General features: G+C 41.3%; 1 protein-coding gene across 13 annotated transcripts in view; it reads left to right on the plus strand.

Annotated features, from left to right (window-relative positions):
• Nucleotides 1-20058, plus strand: part of LOC132819922 (utrophin-like) — a 751240-nt gene that overhangs the window by 639402 nt on the left and 91780 nt on the right. For all 13 annotated transcript variants that reach the window (XM_060831897.1, XM_060831902.1, XM_060831903.1 and 10 more), the window contains 4 exons: nucleotides 4739-4940; nucleotides 6789-6874; nucleotides 12136-12293; nucleotides 19074-19240. In XM_060831897.1, coding sequence (XP_060687880.1) covers nucleotides 4739-4940; nucleotides 6789-6874; nucleotides 12136-12293; nucleotides 19074-19240 — 613 coding nt within the window. The remainder of the gene's footprint in view (nucleotides 1-4738; nucleotides 4941-6788; nucleotides 6875-12135; nucleotides 12294-19073; nucleotides 19241-20058) is intronic.

Here is a 20058-nt window from a genome sequence, read left to right on the forward strand (position 1 = left end):
CTCCACTAGTTACAAGATACCATGCTGAAAATGCCTCCCTTTATCTAACTCTCTCTTTTCAATTACTTTGACGAATCCTCGATGCACGCTAATACACTACCCTAACATCATATGCTCCTTTCTTATTCGGTAAACTTGATGCAATATTTTTTCGAGTGCCTTTTTGAAATGCAAACATATTACATCTACTAGTTCTTTTTTATTATCCTGCCTGCTAATGCCTCAAAGAATTCAAAACAAATTTGTCAATCATGATTTCCCCACCATGAAACCATGCTGACTCTGCTTGATTATGTGACTTGCTTTCACTGTTTTGGACTAGATTAAATCCCTTTCATATATATCAAGGAGATAGCCAAGACTCTAACTTTTGTCTTATTTAAAGCAAGCATAAGGTGCTGTGTTCCAGATGTAATTCAGTTGGTCATCCCACTCCGCTTTAAGCAAAACATGCTTTATGCCAAGTTAAAATGCAAACAATAGAAAGAAGAATTTGAATAAATTAATAGAATAATACGTTACTTAACTATCAAACTGCAACTGTTCCAGTATAGTAACATCCCATAAACGCATCCTTGGCAAAGACAGTCAGTAAAACAGATTGTCTCACATGCGATTCTACTGGCAGAAAGAACACCCCAGCTTTTAGCTGTAGCAGAGAGAGAGATATGACAGCTTCCACAGCCAACTTGAAATCCACCAGTTGTTGAAATCTAATCTAAAACCTTGGTTCTGTGGGAGCCTGGCTGCACCTATTCATGTTGCTTCTGTTGTTTGAACTTCCATTAAAAAACCCAAATCCTCACAAGCTGCTTCCTTATTGGCTTAGAACAGACCACAAACCAAAACAAAATACACCTCTTAAAGCCAAAGTATTGCCACATCAAATGCTCTGCTATTGCATCTTTTAGAATAGATTATAACACTTTCCCAATGAGAATATACTTTTTTTTGTCTCCCTCCCTTTCATATGAAGGTGTGATTGTATTTCAATCAAAGAACATAGAAAAATAGAGCGCAGTACAGGCCCTTTGGCCCTCGATATTGCGCCGATCCAAGCACACCTAACCTACACTAGCCCACGATCCTCCATATGCCTATCCAATGCCCGTTTAAATGCCCATAAAGAGGGAGAGTCCACCACTGCTACTGGCAGGGCATTCCATGAACTCTCTACTTGCTGAGTAAAGAATCTACCCCTAACATCTGTCCTATACCTACCACCCCTTAATTTAAAGCTATGTCCCCTTGTAATAGCTGACTCCATATGTGGAAAAAGGTTCTCATGGTCAACCCTATCTAAACTCCTAATCATCTTGTACACCTCTATCCTCCAGACTTTTCCAGAATCTAACTATATTTGGCAGATTACTACCAGTATCCACTAACTCTGTAGCAACTTCTTTTAATATCCTAGTATATAACACACCAGGTCCAGGAGACCTATCGATCTTTAGGTCCATTAGTTTCCCAAGCACCTTTTCTCTTGTGATATTTATTTCCTCTTCTCCTTTTGCCCCTTGATTATTTAGTAATTTTGAAATGTTATTAATGTCTTCTGCTGTGAAGATTGGTACAAGGTATCTATTCATTTCCTCTGCCATTTCCTGATTTCCCACTGTTATTTTCTCAGCCTCATTGGGGTCTGTGTTCACTTTGTCCTCTTATTTCCTTTTTATTTGTTTAAATAAGGTGTTATAGTTGTGGTTTTTTTCCTATTACTTATAGTTTACCTTCAAAGTTTATTTTTTCCTTTTTGTGGTTATATTGTATTGGTTTACTACTAACCTTGGGCATTGATTGTTGAATTGGCAGAAGATTTGAGAGAGTACTGAGGATATGGAATCTTTTGGCCTGATATATTGGTTGTATTTGCCATTGTTTCCCCCCACCTCCCCGCAGCTGAAATGTCAAAAGGAAAGCTTGCCCATGTTCCTCACAGTCCTCACAGTTCAACACCGGAATCTCCAAATCATGTTCCTCACAGTGTTAAGTGGCTGGAGGCAGGACATTGGCCGCTTTGCTAGATGGAAGTTCTACCTTATAGAACTGCGGACCAATTAGACCCCATAAGAATCTGAAGTTGCTGTGGTAGTCTAGTGAGCCCCTAGGGGTATGGAATGGTCAAGGGTTGTTCAGGGTGTTCAAAAGGCTGGATGAGAGTTTAAGGGGTTGGAGTGCCTTGGATCAGGCCAAGGAGTCTGTGAAACAGGTTCCCCCACCAACCCAGTTTTCCTAAACCCAATTGTGCAATAAAGCTGACTGTCTTCCTGATTGGTATCTGTGTCCCCACACAATAGAGGGGATCCCTTAAGTGGCCATTATTTGGTCTCAGCAGGCCAAAGGGTAAGCAGGCTGCTTGACAGTTCCCCAGATCTTCCCCACACACGCACACAATGCCCTCTATATTTTGTATGTTCACTTACACCTTCATATCTGTGGAATTGGGGTGTATAATCTAGCTCATGCAATGTAAAAGACAGTAAGCTATCCTGAACCTTGAAATATGATTGCAGTATTGCACCCAGATCTGGTCACTAAACTTCAAGAATAATAATGAGGATAACAATGAAGTGTACCCAACTTGTTTCAGAAATGTAACATTTTAATGACCGGTTTAGCTGAGGCTGTTTTGTTGGAGCAAAGACGATTTGGTGAGAGGTTTAATGGAGATGTAAGGATTATGATGCATTGGGATAGACATGGAAAAGTTATATCTCCTTGTCTAACAGATGATGTTACAAGGACAGGGGGACACATTCAAGTTTTGGGGAAAAGATCAAGGGGGATGTAAGGAGGAATTTTTTTAGCAGCAAGTGTTCATGGACCAGGAATTCGCTGCCCATGAGAGGGCAAGAAGCCGAAAAGATCAATGATTTCAGTCACGTTAATGTATATCTCTGAGAGCTTCATTCCTCATATTGCCGTTAGATTTCACTTAGAGTCATAGAGATGTACAGCATGGAAACAGACCCTTCAGTCCAACCCGTCCATGCCAACCAGATAACCCAATCCAATCCAGTCCCACTTGCCAGCACCCGGCCCATATCCCTCCAAACCCTTCCTATTCATATACCCATCCAAATGCCTCTTAAATGTTGCAATTGTACCAGCCTCCACCACTGCCTCTGGCAGCTCATTCCATACATGTACCACTCTCTGTGTGAAAAAGTTGCCCCTTAAGTCTCTTTTGTATCTTTCCCCTCTCACCCTAAACCTATGCCCTCTAGTTCTGGACTCACCGACCCCAGGGAAAAGACTTTGCCTATTTACCTATCCATGCCCTTCATAATTTTGTTAACCTCTATAAGGTCACTCATCAGCCTCTGACGCTCCAGGGAAAACAGTCCCAACCTCTCCCTATAGCTCAAATCCTCCAACCCTGGCAACATCCTTGTAAATCTTTTCTGAACCCATTCAAGTTTCACAACATCTTTCCGATAGGAAGGAGACCAGAATTGCACGCAATATCCCAAAAGTGGCCTAACCAATGTCCTGTACAGCCACAACATGACCACCCAACTCCTGTACTCAATACTCTGACCAATAAAGGAAAGCATACCAAACACCTTCTTCACTATCCTATCTACCTGCGACTCCATTTTCAAGGAGCTATGAACCTGCACTCCACGGTCTCTTTGTTTAGCAACACTCCCTAGGATCTTACCATTAAGTATATAAGTCCTGCTAAGATTTGCTTTCCCAAAATGCAGCACCTTGCATTTATCTGAATTAAACTCCATCTGCCACTTCTCAGCCCATTGGCCTATCTAGTCAAGATCCTGTTGTAATCTGAGGTGACCCTCTTCGCTGTCCACTACACCTCCAATTTTGGTGTCATCTGCAAACTTACTAACTGTACCTCTTACGCTCACATCCAAATCATTTATGTAAATGACAAAAAGTAGAGGACCCAGCACCGATCCTTGTGGCACTCCACTGGTCACAGACCTCCAGTCTGAAAAACAACCCTCCACCACCACCACTTATGTTGGTTCTACTACATTTAGAGTGATTCAATTGTCATTTGGTGTTTTGACAAAGTTTGCCAGATTATCTTGGCATCATGTGAACTAGCATTGAACTGAGGCTTGCTTCAACTGCTATTTGTTTTTGGTAGACACTGTAGAATGCACCATGTGTATGAGAAATCAACAACATTACAAGAGAAAACTAGGTCAAGACCGAGAGAACAGAGAACCTTCTAACATTAACAAAATGTGTGAATAAAAAATTAATAGCTGTGACATAAACTGTGATGTAAAAGAATGTTGATTGCCAGAAGTAAAGTAGGGGTTGGGCGACACACTATTTTGAAAGTAGGGATTGGAAGATGCACAATTTTGAAACCCGGGAAAGAGCTAATTAGATAGTACTTGGATTTAGATATTGTGCAAATGCATATAGTTGGAAAGAGATAGATGTTTTAGGTTAAATTGTTCTGAATCCTGCGTCACAAATATTAAGGAGAACTTTACAGCCTACAAAGCTACTGTTCCTCCACTATTGTTCTGCAAGAGGTTACAAATAGAACTACAGAATGTGACCAGCGTCACTGACAGTTCCCTAGTCAGATTTGACTTATTGTATTTGAGAATGAAGCAGCCTGTTTTTGTCAATTCAGAATACTTTTCTGAATCCTAATATTTGTTTCTAGGTCAACTAAAAGAATTAAGTTTATTAAAAAGCTCCAGTAAGTTAAACCATAATCAAAGTACATTTTCTTCATCATTTGTAGTGGATCTGTTGGAGTTGCACACAGCACAACGCATCTTCGATCAGCACAAATTGACACAAAATGAGCAACTTCTGAATGTGACTGAAGTAATCAACTGCTTAACAACCATTTATGACGGTTTGGAACAAAACCATAAGGACTTGGTCAATGTGCCACTCTGTGTTGACATGTGCTTAAACTGGCTGCTGAACGTCTTTGATACGTATGTATGATTTACACTTTAATGTCGCATATATGCTTTAGCTTGTCCTAAAGTGCACTAAGCTGCATTCTACATATTGGATTTTGATATATTTTCGATCAGCTAAGTAAATATGAAGATTGTCAATTCACTAAAATCAACCCTAATATATTGACATAAGGTTTCATTATGTTCTAATTTTATTTCATTTATAGAGTCATAGAGATGTGCAGCATGGAAATAGACCCTTCGGTCCAAGCCGTCCATGCCGACCAGCTATCCCAACCCAATCTAGTCTCACCTGCCAGCATCTGGCCCATATCCCTCCAAACCCTTCCTATTCATATATCCATCCAAATGCCTCTTAAATGTTGCAATCGTACCAGCCTCCACCACTTCCTCTGGCAGCTCATTCCATACACATACCACCCTCTGCATGAAAAGGTTGCCCCTTAGGTCTTTTTTATATCTTTCCCCTCTCACCCTAAACCTATGCCCTCTAGTTCTGGACTCCAAGGAAAGGACTTTGTCTATTTATCCTACCCATGCCCCTCATAATTTTGTAAACCTCTATAAGGTCACCCCTCTAAACAGATAAAATAGTTGAAAGGTTAAGTGACCTCTGTTTTAAATCATAAAATTGAAACTGATATACTTTGATTCCATCTGGTCAGATCTGTGCAGGATCAAATATTGACTATCTCTTCACTGTGACAAATATTAGTGCTGGAGAATGACACGTATAAAGTACACAGTGTAAACATCACCCAGTTAATGCCAGAGAACATACAACCAGATGTAGAGTAAGTTTTCCTGTTACCCTCATAGAAATAGGCCTCTGGTTCACCATGTCTATGCTGACCAACAAACGCCAAATGACACCAATCCCATTTTCTTACACTTTGTCCATAGCCTATTATGACCTGGCATTTTAAGTGCTAGTCCAGATGCTTCTTAAATATTGTGAGAGTACCTGCTTCCACCACCCTCTCAGACAGTGCGTTCCATATTTCTACCACCCTTTAAGTGAAAAAAGTTTTTCTCAGATTTCCTCTAAACTATTTAATCCTCACTTGAAACTTGTGGTCTTAGACATGTCTGCCATGGGGAAAAGATTCTGACAATGTATTCTACCTATGCGTCTCATAATTTTTTATAGCTCAATCAGATCCCCCCCTTAGCATTTCCTCCAAGGAAAACAAACCCAGCCTTTCAGTCTCTTCCATAACAGATTTTTCAGCCCAACAATATCCTGAAGAGCACTAACTATGCCATTGTGGAATTTTCCAGACAGGTCATCCTTCAGTTTATCTCTGTCAGATTGTCAAAATCTCTCAGCTCGGTAAAGCACCCTCTCTCTTAAAGTAAACATCCACTCTTTTGATTTCGTAACAAAAGAAATATGTACAAGTTAATTGTATAAGAATTACTAAGGCAATTTCTCTATATATTTTATATAATTATATATATATATTAAAAATATATATGTTGCTGGCCTGTTCAGATAGTGAAAACAACATGACTGATCTTTAAGTCACTTAAAAGTAATTCTGGGATTTACATATTAATGAACCGAAATCCGCAACCCATTCTAAAAGCTGAAAGATTTAACAGAAATCTAGGTTTATTCAATATATCATTTCAGTTGCATGACACTGTAATTTTTTGCTATAAATTCTGTGTCTTATGATCTTGCTCCACAACTACCTGAGGAAGGAGCAACACTCCAAAAACAAGCACTTCCAAATAAACTTGTTGGACTATAACCTGGTTTTGTGTGATTTTTAACTTTGTTCACCCCAGTCCAACACATATTACATATTCAAATAAGTAAGCCTATCAGTGACATTCTGCAACTTCCTTTTCCAGGGGTAGGAGTGGAAGAATCAGAGTGCTGTCTTTGAAAATTGGCTTGATGTGTCTATCCAAGGGTCACCTGGAGGAAAAATACAAGTGTAAGTATTGAGCCAGTCATTGCCAATACACATGTAAGTTGTAGGTACAGCAAACTTTGTTTCAACAAACAGGCACACTCGATAAACTGGCAAAAATTATATATCTGAAATACTGGATGTTTACTGTATTCCCTTGATCTCTGCAATGTCAGGTAGTCAGGTGAGGGTGTAAATGAGAAGGCTCTCTGCCAGTAAGTCAAAGCTGCATTATTATTTAAATTATGCTGTAAATAAAGTATAACAATGATGTGTAATATTGATGAATGTGGACCTCTTGATCAACTGGAATATTTGATCATCCAGCATACTCTAGGTCCCATAGGTGCCAGCTAATAAAACTTATGCTGCATTAGTATATTTCTTTACTTAGTCACTACTGCTACGAATGTAAGTCAAAACCTGCTCCCTGCAGATCCTGCACAGTACACGTCTGCTGCATATGTGATACATTAAGTATGTATGATGCTTCTGTTTCCCAAACACACTAACCTTCACAGCTGTTTTTGTTATTCATCATTAGAATACTGGGAAAAATAAGTAGGCATGCTATATGACTCTAAATATTATCACTATTGCAATTGAGGTAATGTTTTTGCCCATTTGTTATTCTGCTTGACAACAATATATCTCAAAAACTAAGAGGCATATTTCATTGAAACCTGTACATATGACAATGGTCCAAAGAAGAACTGCTTAGTTTTTGGTACCTCCAGATTTAATTCCTCTGTATTTTCAAAGCATCTGTTAACTTTGGTAGTTTGTGAAAATTACTATTTCTGGAATATCGTTGATTGATTTAGAATGTTGTGGATTGTCGAGCTATCAAAATGTGAGCACAGTTGTCAGAGCAGGTTGTCAGATGTAAATTGGCCTGAAGTTTTCTCAGTGAGATGGAAGCTCTTAATAAAAGGATTCATTTTGTGAGCCTCACATTTACAAAGAGTCAGGCAAGCGGAGAAATGCCTCAAGCAAAAGCTGTGTAATTTTAGATTCATAGATGTCTGCTGTGCAGAAGGAGGCCATTTGGTCCATTGTATCTGCACTGGTCAACAACAGTCTGACTACATTCATCTAATTTTTGATCTTTTGGCCCATAAGCGCTGGAGGCTACAGCAACACAAGTGGATATCTAAATGCTGCCTAAATATTAGGAGAATTTCTGACTCATTCACACTTGCAGGCAGTGAGTTCAAGATTCCCACCATGCTGTGTGAAATAAGTTCTCCTCAACGCTCCTCTTAGCTTTCTACCTCTGAACCTTCAATCTGTGCCCCCTAGTTATTGACCTGACTAGAGTTTTAAAAAATACCTTCCAGTGACCTTTCCTATGCCCTTCAAAACTTATGTACCTTTACCAGGTTCCCACGCAACCTCTCTGCTCCAAGGAAAGCTACCCAAGCCTATCATATCTTTCCTCGTAGCTCAGACCTAGATCAGTCAGATGGGAAGGACAGTGGCAGATAGAATTTAACCCAAAGAAGGAATAAGACAAGCGAGTACTTAATGCAGCAAAGCCTGGCGTGCCCAATGAAGGTCAGCAGTGGCGAGAGTAACTGGCAAGCATGGGCGGGTCTTAGCCCGGCTAGAGGAGAGTAAGCCCTCTTTGGGAAAGCACAGCTTGGAGAGTCTACAAGCCCATGGCTTAAGAAAGGATTGTAATGTTGGACTTCTTAACTTTTATTTCTTTATTTTTCTACAATTATACTAAGAAGACTGCAGTGCTGAACTTTGTAGCTTATTTATTTCTCTACTTCTGTAACTAAGATTTTGCACATAGATACTTTGTACCTAAGATGGCACCGTATGTGGCGACATTGTACACTTTTAACTGTATTCTCATACCATATATTTGAGCACACATGACAATTAAACTTCAATCTAAATCTAATGCATCATCGGACACTAGGAAGCTTAGAGGAGCAGAAGGACCTCGGGTGCTTGTTCACAAATCCCTGAAGAGGTCAAGTCAGACTAATAAGGGTAGTCAAGAAGACATATGGAACAGCCTTTATCAATCATGGCATAGATTATAAGCATAGGGAGGTCACGTTGGAGCCGTTCATAATTTTGGTTAGGCCATTGCTGGAATAGTGTATGCACTATACATTAGGAAGGATGTAATTGCATTGGAAGGGATGCAAAAGATGTTGCATGTGAATGGAGGATTTTAGCTATGAAGAGAGGCTCGTAAAGTTCAGGCAGTTTTCTTTGAACCAGGTGAGGTTGGGGTAGGGAGCAGTTCCTGATAGAGGCATAGAATATTGAGAGGCATGGAAAGGGTGAATAGAAAGAATTGTTCCCCATCGTTAAAGCATCAATAACAAGAGGGCATAATTTTAAAATGAAAGACAGGAAGTTTAGAAGGAAATTGAGGAAAAGTTTTCATCCATAATGTGGTAAAGGTCTAGAAGTTGAAGCAGGAAACTTCACAACCTTTGAAAAGTACTTGGAAGAGCCCTTGAAATGTCATAACACTAAATGCTATGGTGTAGTGTGTGAAAGTGGGACAAGTGAAGGTAGTTCCATATTTGTAATGATACAGCCTCGATGGATCATTGGGCCTCTTCTTCACACTATGTTTCCAAGAGAACTCTCAACCCAAGTAGTATCCTGGTATCTTCAGTAATTTGGAGGATCACACCTTTCATAGTGTGACCCCTTGCCTTGTTAGGTCAGAGTCAGCATGGATTTATGGAGGGGAAATCATGCTTGACTAATCTTCTGGAATTTTTTGAGGATGTAACTCTGAAGATGGACAATGGAGATCCAGTGGATGTAGTGTACCTGGGCTTTCAGAAAGCCTTTGATAAAGTCCCACATAGGAGGTTAGTGAGCAAAATTAGTGCGCATGATATTGGGGGCAAAATATTGACTTGGATTGAAAATTGTTTGGATGACAGGAAACAAAGACTAGTGATAAACGGCTTCTTTCGGAATGGCAGGCAGCGACCAGTGGGGTACCGCAGGGATCAGTGCTGGGACCGCAGATTTTTACAATATGCATTAATGATATAGATGATGGTATTAAAAGTAATATTAGCAAATTTGCTGATGATACAAAGCTGGGTGGCAGGGTGAAATGCGAAGAGGATGTTAGGATATTATAGGATGACCTGGACAGGCTAGGTGAGTGGACAGATGCATGGCAGATGCAGTTTAATGTGGATAAATGTGTGGCAATCCACTTTGTTGGCAAGAACAGGAAGGCAGATTACTACCTAAATGGAATCAAGTTAGGTAAAGGGGAAGTACAACGAGATCTAGGTGTTCTTGTACACCAGTTAATGAAAGCAAGCATGCAGTAACAGCAGGCAGTGAAGAAAGCTAATAGCACGCTGGCCTTCATAACAAGAGGAATTGAGTATAGAAGCAAAGAGGTTCTTCTGCAGCTTACAGGGCCCTGGTGAGACCACACCTGGAATATTGTGCGCAGTTTTGGTCTCCAAATTTGAGGAAAGACATTCTGGCTATTGAGGGAGTGCAGCGTAGGTTCACAAGGTCAATTCCGGGAATGGCGGGAATATCCTACGTTGAAAGATTGGAGCAACTGGGCTTGTATACGCTTGAGTTTAGAAGGCTGAGAGGGGATCTGATTGAGACATTTAAGATTATTAAAGGATTGGACACTGGAAGCAGGCAGCATGTTTTCGCTGATGGGTGAGTCCCGAACCAGAGGACACAGTTTAAAAATAAGGGGTAGGCCATTTAGAACAGAGTTGAGGAGAAACTTCTTCACCCAGAGAGTGGTGAGTGTGTGGAATGTTCTGTCCCAGAAGGCTGTGGAGGCCAAGTCTCTGGATACTTTCAAGAAAGAGTTGGATAGATCTCTTAAGGATAGTGGAATCAAGGGTTATGGGGATAAGGCAGGAACAGGATACTGATTGAGGATGATCAGCCATGATCATAATGAATGGTGGTGCTGGCTCAAAGGGCAGAATGGCCTACTCCTGCACCTACTGTCTATTGTCTCTCCCAATTGCATTACCTCACTCTTTTCCAGGTTGAGTTCTGTTGGCTGTGCCCATCTGATCAGTCTGTTGATATCTTCCTGAAGTTTACTGTTCTTGTCTGGCAGTCAGTTTTGAATCCAATGTGGCACTTTGCCTTTGATCCTATGGTCTGTTATTTTCTTCACCAGCCCATTGATATCCTCATCACTATTTACCACTTGACCAATTTTTGTGTCATTAAAAAATGACTTGATCAGAGCTCCTATGTTTAAGTCCAAATTGTTAACATACTCGCAAACAGCAGGGGTCCCTATCTCTCTTTGGCTCTCGCTCTCTCTCACTCACTCACCCCCTCCCCCTCCCCTGCCCATTGCCAGAGGGTGACTTCATAACGGTTTGTAAAATCATGAGGGGAATGAATAAGGTAAATAGAAACAGTCTTTTCCATAGGTTGGTTTAGGGCGAGAGGGGAAAAATTTAAAAGGGACCTAAGGGACAACTTTTTCACACACAGTGGGGTGCATGTGTGGAATGAGCTGCCAGAGGAAATGGTGGAGGTTAGTACAATTACAGTATTTAAAAGGCATCTAGATGAGTATATGAATAGCAAGAGTTTAGAGGAATATGGGCCAAGTACTGGCAAATAAGACCATAAGACATAGGAGTGGAAGTAAGGCCATTTGGCCCATCGAGTCCACTCCGCCATTCAGTCATGACTGAGGAGTTGGACTGTTTCTATGCTGTATGACTCTATGCCTTTATGAATGAGCCCTGTCTTCCAAGTCACATAAAGATTGCAAGGAAATATTAAAGAGGTTTGAAATTTACAATCAAGTAAGAAATTGACAAAGTAATTTCCTTGAAGAAACATACAATATCCATTGTTTTAAACAAATAAAAGTTATTTTTTAAAAGGTTTTCACAAATAGAGAATTAAGATAACAAAATAATGAAAAGAAGATATACACTAAATATATGTAAAACTTTCATTAGAGAAATATTTTGACATAATTTACAAAACAAGACAATTGAAGATTTGCAGGGATGTGCAGGCTAGGTTGATTAGCCATGAGAAATGCAAGTTACAGGGATAGAATAGGTGTTGTTTGTGGGTGGATGCTCTTCGGATGGTCAGTGTGGACTCAATGGACCAAATGACCTGCTTCCACACTGTAAGGAACTATGATTCAGGCGCATGCTAGAACGACCGAAGGACCAACTCCTGTACCTATTTTCTACATGTTGGATATATTGAGATCTCTCCTACAAGATGGGAAATATCAGTATTTTTCTTGTTGATAACTTTTGCAGATCTCTTCAAACAAGTAGCTGAATCTGCAGACTTGTGCAACCAACGAAGCTTGAGCCTTTTGCTTCATGATGCAGTTCAGATCCCTCGGCAGCTGGGCGAGGTAGCTTCATTTGGAGGCAGCAACATTGAACCAAGTGTCCGCAGTTGCTTCCAACATGTAAGTGTATTCTACACCAGATTATAAGGGCCAACAACAAAAAACATTTTTCTATCTAGCACTAATTTATAATGCAAAACATCCAAACCTATGGATATTTCACAGGGAATTGTCCATTTTAAAGTTGAGATCAAAGTACATTATTGAAACAGGCTAGAGGATCCATCCTGGGAGTGTATGATGCTGACGCTGATACCCTGAAATGGCAAGTGTCCCAACGACTGACTTAGAGAAAGGAAGTGAATGGACTTGATCCACATTTGCAGATAACACAAAATAAGTGGAATGACAAGTAGCAAGAAGGATGCAACAGTTTGCAGAGAGATATTGGTAGGTTAATTAAGTGGGTTAAATGTTGGCAAATGGAGCATAACATGGAAAATGTGAAGTTGTTCAGTTTGGAAGGGACAGCAAAAGAACAGTATTACTTAAATGGGGAAAAACTGGAGAAAACTGCAACACAAAAAGACAGCTAGGGGTACTTGTGCATGAAATACAGAAAGCTAGCAGACAGGTGCATCAATCAATCAGGAAGGTTAATAGATTATTGGTCTTTATTTCAAGGGGAATGTAAGAGAAGGGAGGTCTTACTGCACCTGCGAAAGGTGCTAGTGAGATCCTATCAACTGTGAACAGCTTTGGTCCCCTTATTTAAGGAAAGTGGTTATTTCATTGGGGGCAGTTCAGAGAAGTTTCACTCGGGTGATCCCTGGAATAAAGGATTGTCTTATGAGCAAATGTTAAATAGGTTGGGACTTGACTCATTCGAATGAAAGAATGAGAGGTGATCCCTTCTCATTGAAACCGGTAGATTTCTTAAGGGGCTTGGCGGGAGAGGATAGTTCCTGCATGGGGGAGTCTAGAACCAGAGGACATAGTCTCAGAATAAAAGGATGCCAAATTAAGGCTGAAATTGGGAGGAATTTCATCTCTCAGAGGCATGAGAAAACAAAGAAAATTGCAGCACAGGAACTGGCCCTTCGACCCTCCAAGCCTGCACCAATCCAGATCCTCTATCTAAACCTGTCACCTATTTTCTAAGGATCTGTATCCCTCTGTTCCCTGCCCATTCTAGATATATCTTAAATGATGCTATTCTGTCTGCATCTACAATCTCCGCTAGCAATGCGTTCCAGACATCCACCATCCTCTGCATATCTCCCTGAAACTTTTCCCCTCTCACTTTGAACTCGTGACCCATAGTAATTGAGTCCTGGGAAAAAGCTTCTTGCTATCCGCCCTATCTATACTTCTCATGATTTTGTAGACCTGAATCAGGACCCCACTCAACTCCGTCTTTCAATTGAAAATAACCCTAATCTACTCAACCTCTTCTTAGCTAGCGCCCTCCATACCAGGCAACATCCTGGTGAACCTCCTCTCCAAAGCATCCACATCCTTTTGGTAATGTGGTGACCAGAACTGTACACAATGGAGCATTTGGAACTCTTTGCCGTAGAGATCCAATTGGATGGCGGAGCAGGCTTGAGCGGCTGAACAACATTCTCTGATTCATATATGTAGTATAGGGATCTTGGGTTCATGTCACACTACAGGTGATCCCACCACATTATACACTCTCACACACACTCACACAAACACACATTCTCTCACACAGACCCTCTCATACACACACCTTTTCTTACACACTCTTGTACGCACACTCTCTCACACACGCATATTCGTTCACACTCACACATTCTCTCTCAAACACACATGCACACGCTGGCGATCTCTCTCTCCCTCAGAGACACACCCATATAAATATATGGGGTGAATTTGCATTTGTAGATCTGTATTTGCAGTTACATTCTGTTTTGTTCAAAAAGCACACAATCTGTAGACAGTCAGTTATGGCATTTGATAAATTCTTATTTTCCAAATAAAACCAGTCTGACTCCAGGTTAAGACACAGACAAGCTTGAAACAAGGCCTCACACCTAAAATGCATTGTCTGAGTTGCGATGTCAACTTTTTTATACTGATAAAAACCCTTTAGTTATCTCTGGGCAGTGACTTGAAAGAAATTCTGGGATTTCCACATTAATCAATCAAAACCTGCACCTCCATTCTAGCAGATTAAAGACTTAATAGCCACCTGGGTTTGTTCAATATGTTCGCATCAGTTGTATGACGTTTTGCTCTTTTACTTCTAAATTCTGTGTCTGATATATTGTCTCTCACTAACTACCTGAAGAAGGAGCGGGGTTCTAAAAGTTTGTGGTTTCAAAAAAACCTGTTGTGCTATAACCCAGTGTTGTGTGATTTTTGACTTTGTCCACCCTAGTCCAACTCCAGCACCTCCACTTCATTGTCAGAATATTGAGTATAGGAGTTGGGATATCATTTGCCAGTGGAGGACATTGAGGCAATTTTTAGAATACCGTGCGGAATTCTGGCTGCCCTTCCTTAGGAAGGATGTTGTTAAGTTTGAGAGTTTGCAGAAAAGATTTATAAGGATGTTGCCAGGACTGGAGGGTTTGAGTGATAGGGAGAGGCTTAATAGGCTGGGGCTATTTTTCCCTGGAATGTCGGAGGCTCGGGGTGACCTTAGAGATGTTTATAAATTCATGAGGGGCATGAATCAGGTGAATAAACAAGGACGTTTTCCTTTAATGAGGGAGTACAAAACTAGAGGGCTGAGAGATAAGGTGAGAGGTGAAAGATTTAAAAAGGACCTGAGGGGAAATGTTTTCACGGAGAGGGTGTGCGTGTACGCAACAGAGGAAGTGGTGGAAGCAGATAAAATTACAACATTTAAAAGGCATCTGGATTGGTACATGATTAAGAAGCCGACTCAGGCGACTGACTGTGTGGACTTTGCACGTTCTCCCCGTGTCTGCGTGGGTTTCCTCCGGGTGCTCCGGTTTCCTCCCACAGTCCAAAGATGTGCGGGTCAGGTGAATTGGCTATGCTAAATTGCCCGTAGTGTTAGGTAAGGGGTAAATGTAGGGGTATGGGTGGGTTGCCCTTCGGCGGGTCGGTGTGGATTTGTTGGGCCGAAGGGCCTGTTTCCACACTGTAAGTCTAATCTAATCAATCTAATCTAATCTAATCAAGCCTTCAGAGGGATATGGGCCAAATGCTGGAAAATGGGACTAGATCAGATTGGGATGTCTGGTATGCGCATACGAGTTGAACCGAATGGTCTGTTTCCATCCTATATGACTATGACTCTGTAAGTTGAGCCACTTATCAGCTTTTGTCTAGCCATCATAAGGTACTTAATCAGTCCAGAACTTTCTGCAAACATTGGTGTTCTACTAACAGAGAACATTTATTGCAAGGAATTTTCTCGGGCTGCAGTTTACTACTTGCCAAACGTCTGCATCACACTGTTAATCAATTATTCTATTTTCTAAACATCCATACAGCAACCTTTGTGTTTTGTATGTGTTTCCAGTCCATGTCTAACTGTTGTTTAAGTACAGTCTATCGCTACATCATTCATACAAAACCAGTTATATTTAGCTGTACTTTATTGCTAAAGTGAGGTGTAGCTTGGGCTCACATTTGTAAAAGATCTATGACATTGCTGAGAAATCTTTTGAAAGCCTTCGTATTAATGATTTTTTGAAGTACAGTGACCTATCTCAACAAATGCAATTGTCCGTATATACACAGCATTATCACACACCTAGCAATAAAATAATTGTCTAGTAAATCTGTTCGTTTCTGGAATGTTTTGCATGAAAGCATAACGTTGTCCTTAATACTGAGTGAACACATCTTGTTTCTTTTTTTGAAACTGTTGGCTTTTAATGTCCAACTGAAAAGCGGATCTATTCTTGGTCTGAGAGGGTACCTTTAACATGGTAGCATTCCCATCAGTATTACCCCTTCTACAGTGCAGCAGTCCCTCAGGATCACCACCTCAGCAATGTAACCCTCTGACAGTGCAGTCTTCCTTCAGGACTGATCCTCCAATACTGCAGTCCTCCCTCAGGACTGATCCTCCAATAGTGCAATCCTCCCTCAGGATTGATCTTCCAATAATGCAGTCCTCCCTCAGGACTGACTGTACATTGGAAAGATGCTCCTTTGGAACTGAGCCTTCAGTAGTACAACACTTATTGCTAGTCTGGATTCTGTGCTCATTTTTGGGTTGGATTCATAACCTTTAGTTCCAGAAGCCAACATGTACCATGACTAACCTGAGGCTATCATGTTTGTACAAAGTAATTGTAAAAACAATTGGCTTAATGATTAAAAACAATGTCGAAAAGCCCAGTCCTAATGTATTAGATACTATATCACTGAGAATAGCAGACAGTAAACTCGGCTGATCCGACCAAAGAGCACACCCGTGAACTAAACACATTGATCAGGACTTTGGATCCAGTCCTTCAGAGTTCCCTACGTGCCCTCATCCCATATACTTCTCGCATAGGCCACTTCTACTACCTTCCAAAGATACACAAAGCCAATATACCAGGACGTCCCATCGTATCAGGCAATGGGACCCATCGTATCAGGCAAGTGTGAGAACCTCTCTGGCTATGTCGAAGGCTTCTTCAAACCCATTGTACAGGGGATCCCCAACTTCTGTCGCAACACTACGGATTTCTTATGGAAACTCAGCACCCACGGACCAATCAAACCAGGAACATTCCTCGTCACAATGGATGTTTCAGCACTCCACATCAGCATCCCCCACAATGAGGGCATTGCGGCAACAGCCTCAGTACTCAACACCAATAACTGCCAATCTCCGAACACCATCCTGCAACTCATCCACTTTATCCTGGATCACAACGTCTTCACCTTTGACAACCAGTTCTTCATCCAGGCACATGGAATAGCCATGGTGACCAAATGTGCACCCCAATGTGCCAACATCTGCATGCACAGGTTCAAACAAGACTTCTTCTCTATGCAGGACCTCCAACCAACACTATACACCAGGTACATTGACAACATTTTCTTCCTCTGGACCCATAGCGAGGAATCACTGATAAGACTACACAGTAATATCAACAAGTTTCATCCCATCATCAAACTCACCATGGACTACTCTCGACTATCTGTCTCATTCTTGGACACATGCATCTCCATCAAGGATGAACACCTCAGTACCACACTCTACCCCAAACCGACAGACAACCTCACAATGCTGCACTTCTCCAGCTTCCGCCCAAAACATATTAAAACAGCCATCCCCTATGACAAGCCCTACGTGTACACTGGATCTGTTCAGATGAGGAGGAACGTGACGGGCACTTGGAAGTACTCAAGGATGTCCTCATAAGAATGGGGTACGATGCTCAACTTATCGACCACCAGTTCCGACTTGCCACAGCAAGGAATCATAATGACCTCCTCAGGAGTCAGAACATGCTGCAATTGACAGGCTACCCTTTGTTATTCAGTACCTCCCAGGAGCCAAAAACCATGCCATGTCCTTCGCAGCCTGCAACGCATTATCAATGAGGATGAGTACCTCGCCAAGACCTACCCCATACTTCCACTGCTCACCATTAAACAACCACCAAACCTCAAACAGATCATTGTTTGTAGCAAACTGCCTGTTTTCAGGACAACTCCATACAACCCTGTCACGGTAGGTGCTGCAAGATGTGTCAGAATGTGGACATGAATACCACCATTACGCATGGGGGCATGTGTACGTGGCAGGTGCTCATGCGACTCAGCCAACGTTGTCTATCTCATATGCTGCAGGCAAGGATGCCCTGAGCATTGGTTCATTGATGAAATTGAGCAGAGGCTACGGCAACAGATGAATGGGCACCGCACATCAACAGAAGGAGTTGGTTCCCTTCCAGTTGGAGAACACTTCTGCAGTCCAGGGCATTCAACCTCGGACCTTTGGGTGACCATCTTCCAAGGCGGACTTTAGGACAGGCAACAGCAAAACGTGGCCAAGCAGAGGCTGATAGCTAAGTTCGGTACCCATCGGGAGGGCCTCAATCGGGACCTTGGGTTCATGTCACACCACACTACAGGTGACCACCATTGCACTGTACACACACACAGGCACTCCTATACATGCATACACACACACACACACACACACACACACACACACACACACACACACACACACACACACACACACACTCTCACATACCTAGACCACTTTATACTCTCTCTCTCTCACACACTCACACACACACACGCACTCTCATAACCCCATCCACCCCAGGCACATGCGCTCCCACACTCACACATGCACCCTCTCACAAACTTAGACTCCTTTACACTCTCTCTCTCAGCCACTCACAAACCCCCACCCAGACACATGTTTATGGGGTGAATTTGTACTTGCAGAGTTACATTGTACTTTGTTCAAAAACTGCATGAATCCATGTAATACTCTGTTGATTTATTTTTTAAAATCAGTCTAAACATTATGGCACAGACAGCAGCACACAGGGGTACTAACACCTTCGATACGTTATCTGGGCTGACACCAATTGTTAAAGTTCACTTGAGAATTTAACTTTTTAAAAAGGTTTTGAGAGTTACATATGAAAGGAGCGAAACTAACATGGTCATTCTAACAGAAGAGAGACTTAACAAACAATCGGGGTATTTTTCAATGTATAATTTCAGTTACATCACACTGTAAACTTTTGCTATAAATTCAATCTTACAATTGTGTCCTCCACAACCATCTGATGAAAGAGCAGCGCTCCAAAAGCTAATACTTCCAATTAAACCTGTTGGACTAGAACCTGGTGTGTGATTTTTAACTTTATACACCCGGCATCTCCAAATCGTAAACTCATATAATTATTAACGTCTTTTATTTTCCTCTAGGGCCAGAACAAACCAGAGATTGATGTTAAACACTTCGTGGAATGGATGAGACTGGAGCCTCAATCCATGGTCTGGCTGCCTGTTCTACACCGTGTGGCAGCTGCTGAAACTGCAAAACATCAAGCAAAGTGTAACATCTGCAAAGAGTGCCCAATCATAGGTTTCAGGTGAGATGTGCAAACCAGCAGAAAGTTAGTGGCAATTTGTTTTTAAAGAAAGCTTTAACTTTAGATGTTCAATTAGAAACTTCAAACTTCAGCAAATAATACAACTGTAATCTTTAAAAATCCAGCAAATTTATAGGTCATAGAAGTAATTAGGACAAATTAGATATCAACTCCTTTGTCTGAATTTTTGGGAGAGGTAGTGCTGCATGTTTTTGGAATTTTGTTACCAGCCACATTGATTACAGACATTCTGCTTCAGAATCAGCTTATGACTGGGCTTCTGGTTGCTTTAATTTGCAGATACAATATAAGGAATTTAGAGAAAAGCCTTTATATCAGTCCTGTAATCAGTATGTATGCATACTATGAAAGTGAATGCAATAGTGTTGCAAAATGATTGATAAAGCTTCTTGTCCGAAAGTAGTGAATTAAATTTGGACAGGATTTCAAAAAGGTAAATTGCACCTTTTTGGTTAGCTGTTCTCCTACATTTCTAAGCTTGACCGTCTTGAAAAAGGTGCATGATACTGCCAATAATCACATCAATCACTCCCTGTCTAAGAACTGGACAAGAGATCAACTGTGGAGAAAACTATGATTTCCATCAACTAAATGAAAGCCACGAAGGCTTGGATTTAATAGAATTTCATCTGAAGCTTTGAGGCATAATGGCCTAACACTGTAGGTCATGCTGTGTGAGCTTTTCATGGACTGCTGGGAAGGGGCAGGATATCACAAAAATTTTAAAATGCGATACCTTATAAAAACCAAAGGAGAAAAGTCAGACCGCTCAAACTACCATGGGATCACACTCCTTT

This window comes from Hemiscyllium ocellatum, chromosome 10 (assembly GCF_020745735.1).
Source record: "Hemiscyllium ocellatum isolate sHemOce1 chromosome 10, sHemOce1.pat.X.cur, whole genome shotgun sequence".
Lineage (NCBI taxonomy): Eukaryota > Metazoa > Chordata > Chondrichthyes > Orectolobiformes > Hemiscylliidae > Hemiscyllium > Hemiscyllium ocellatum.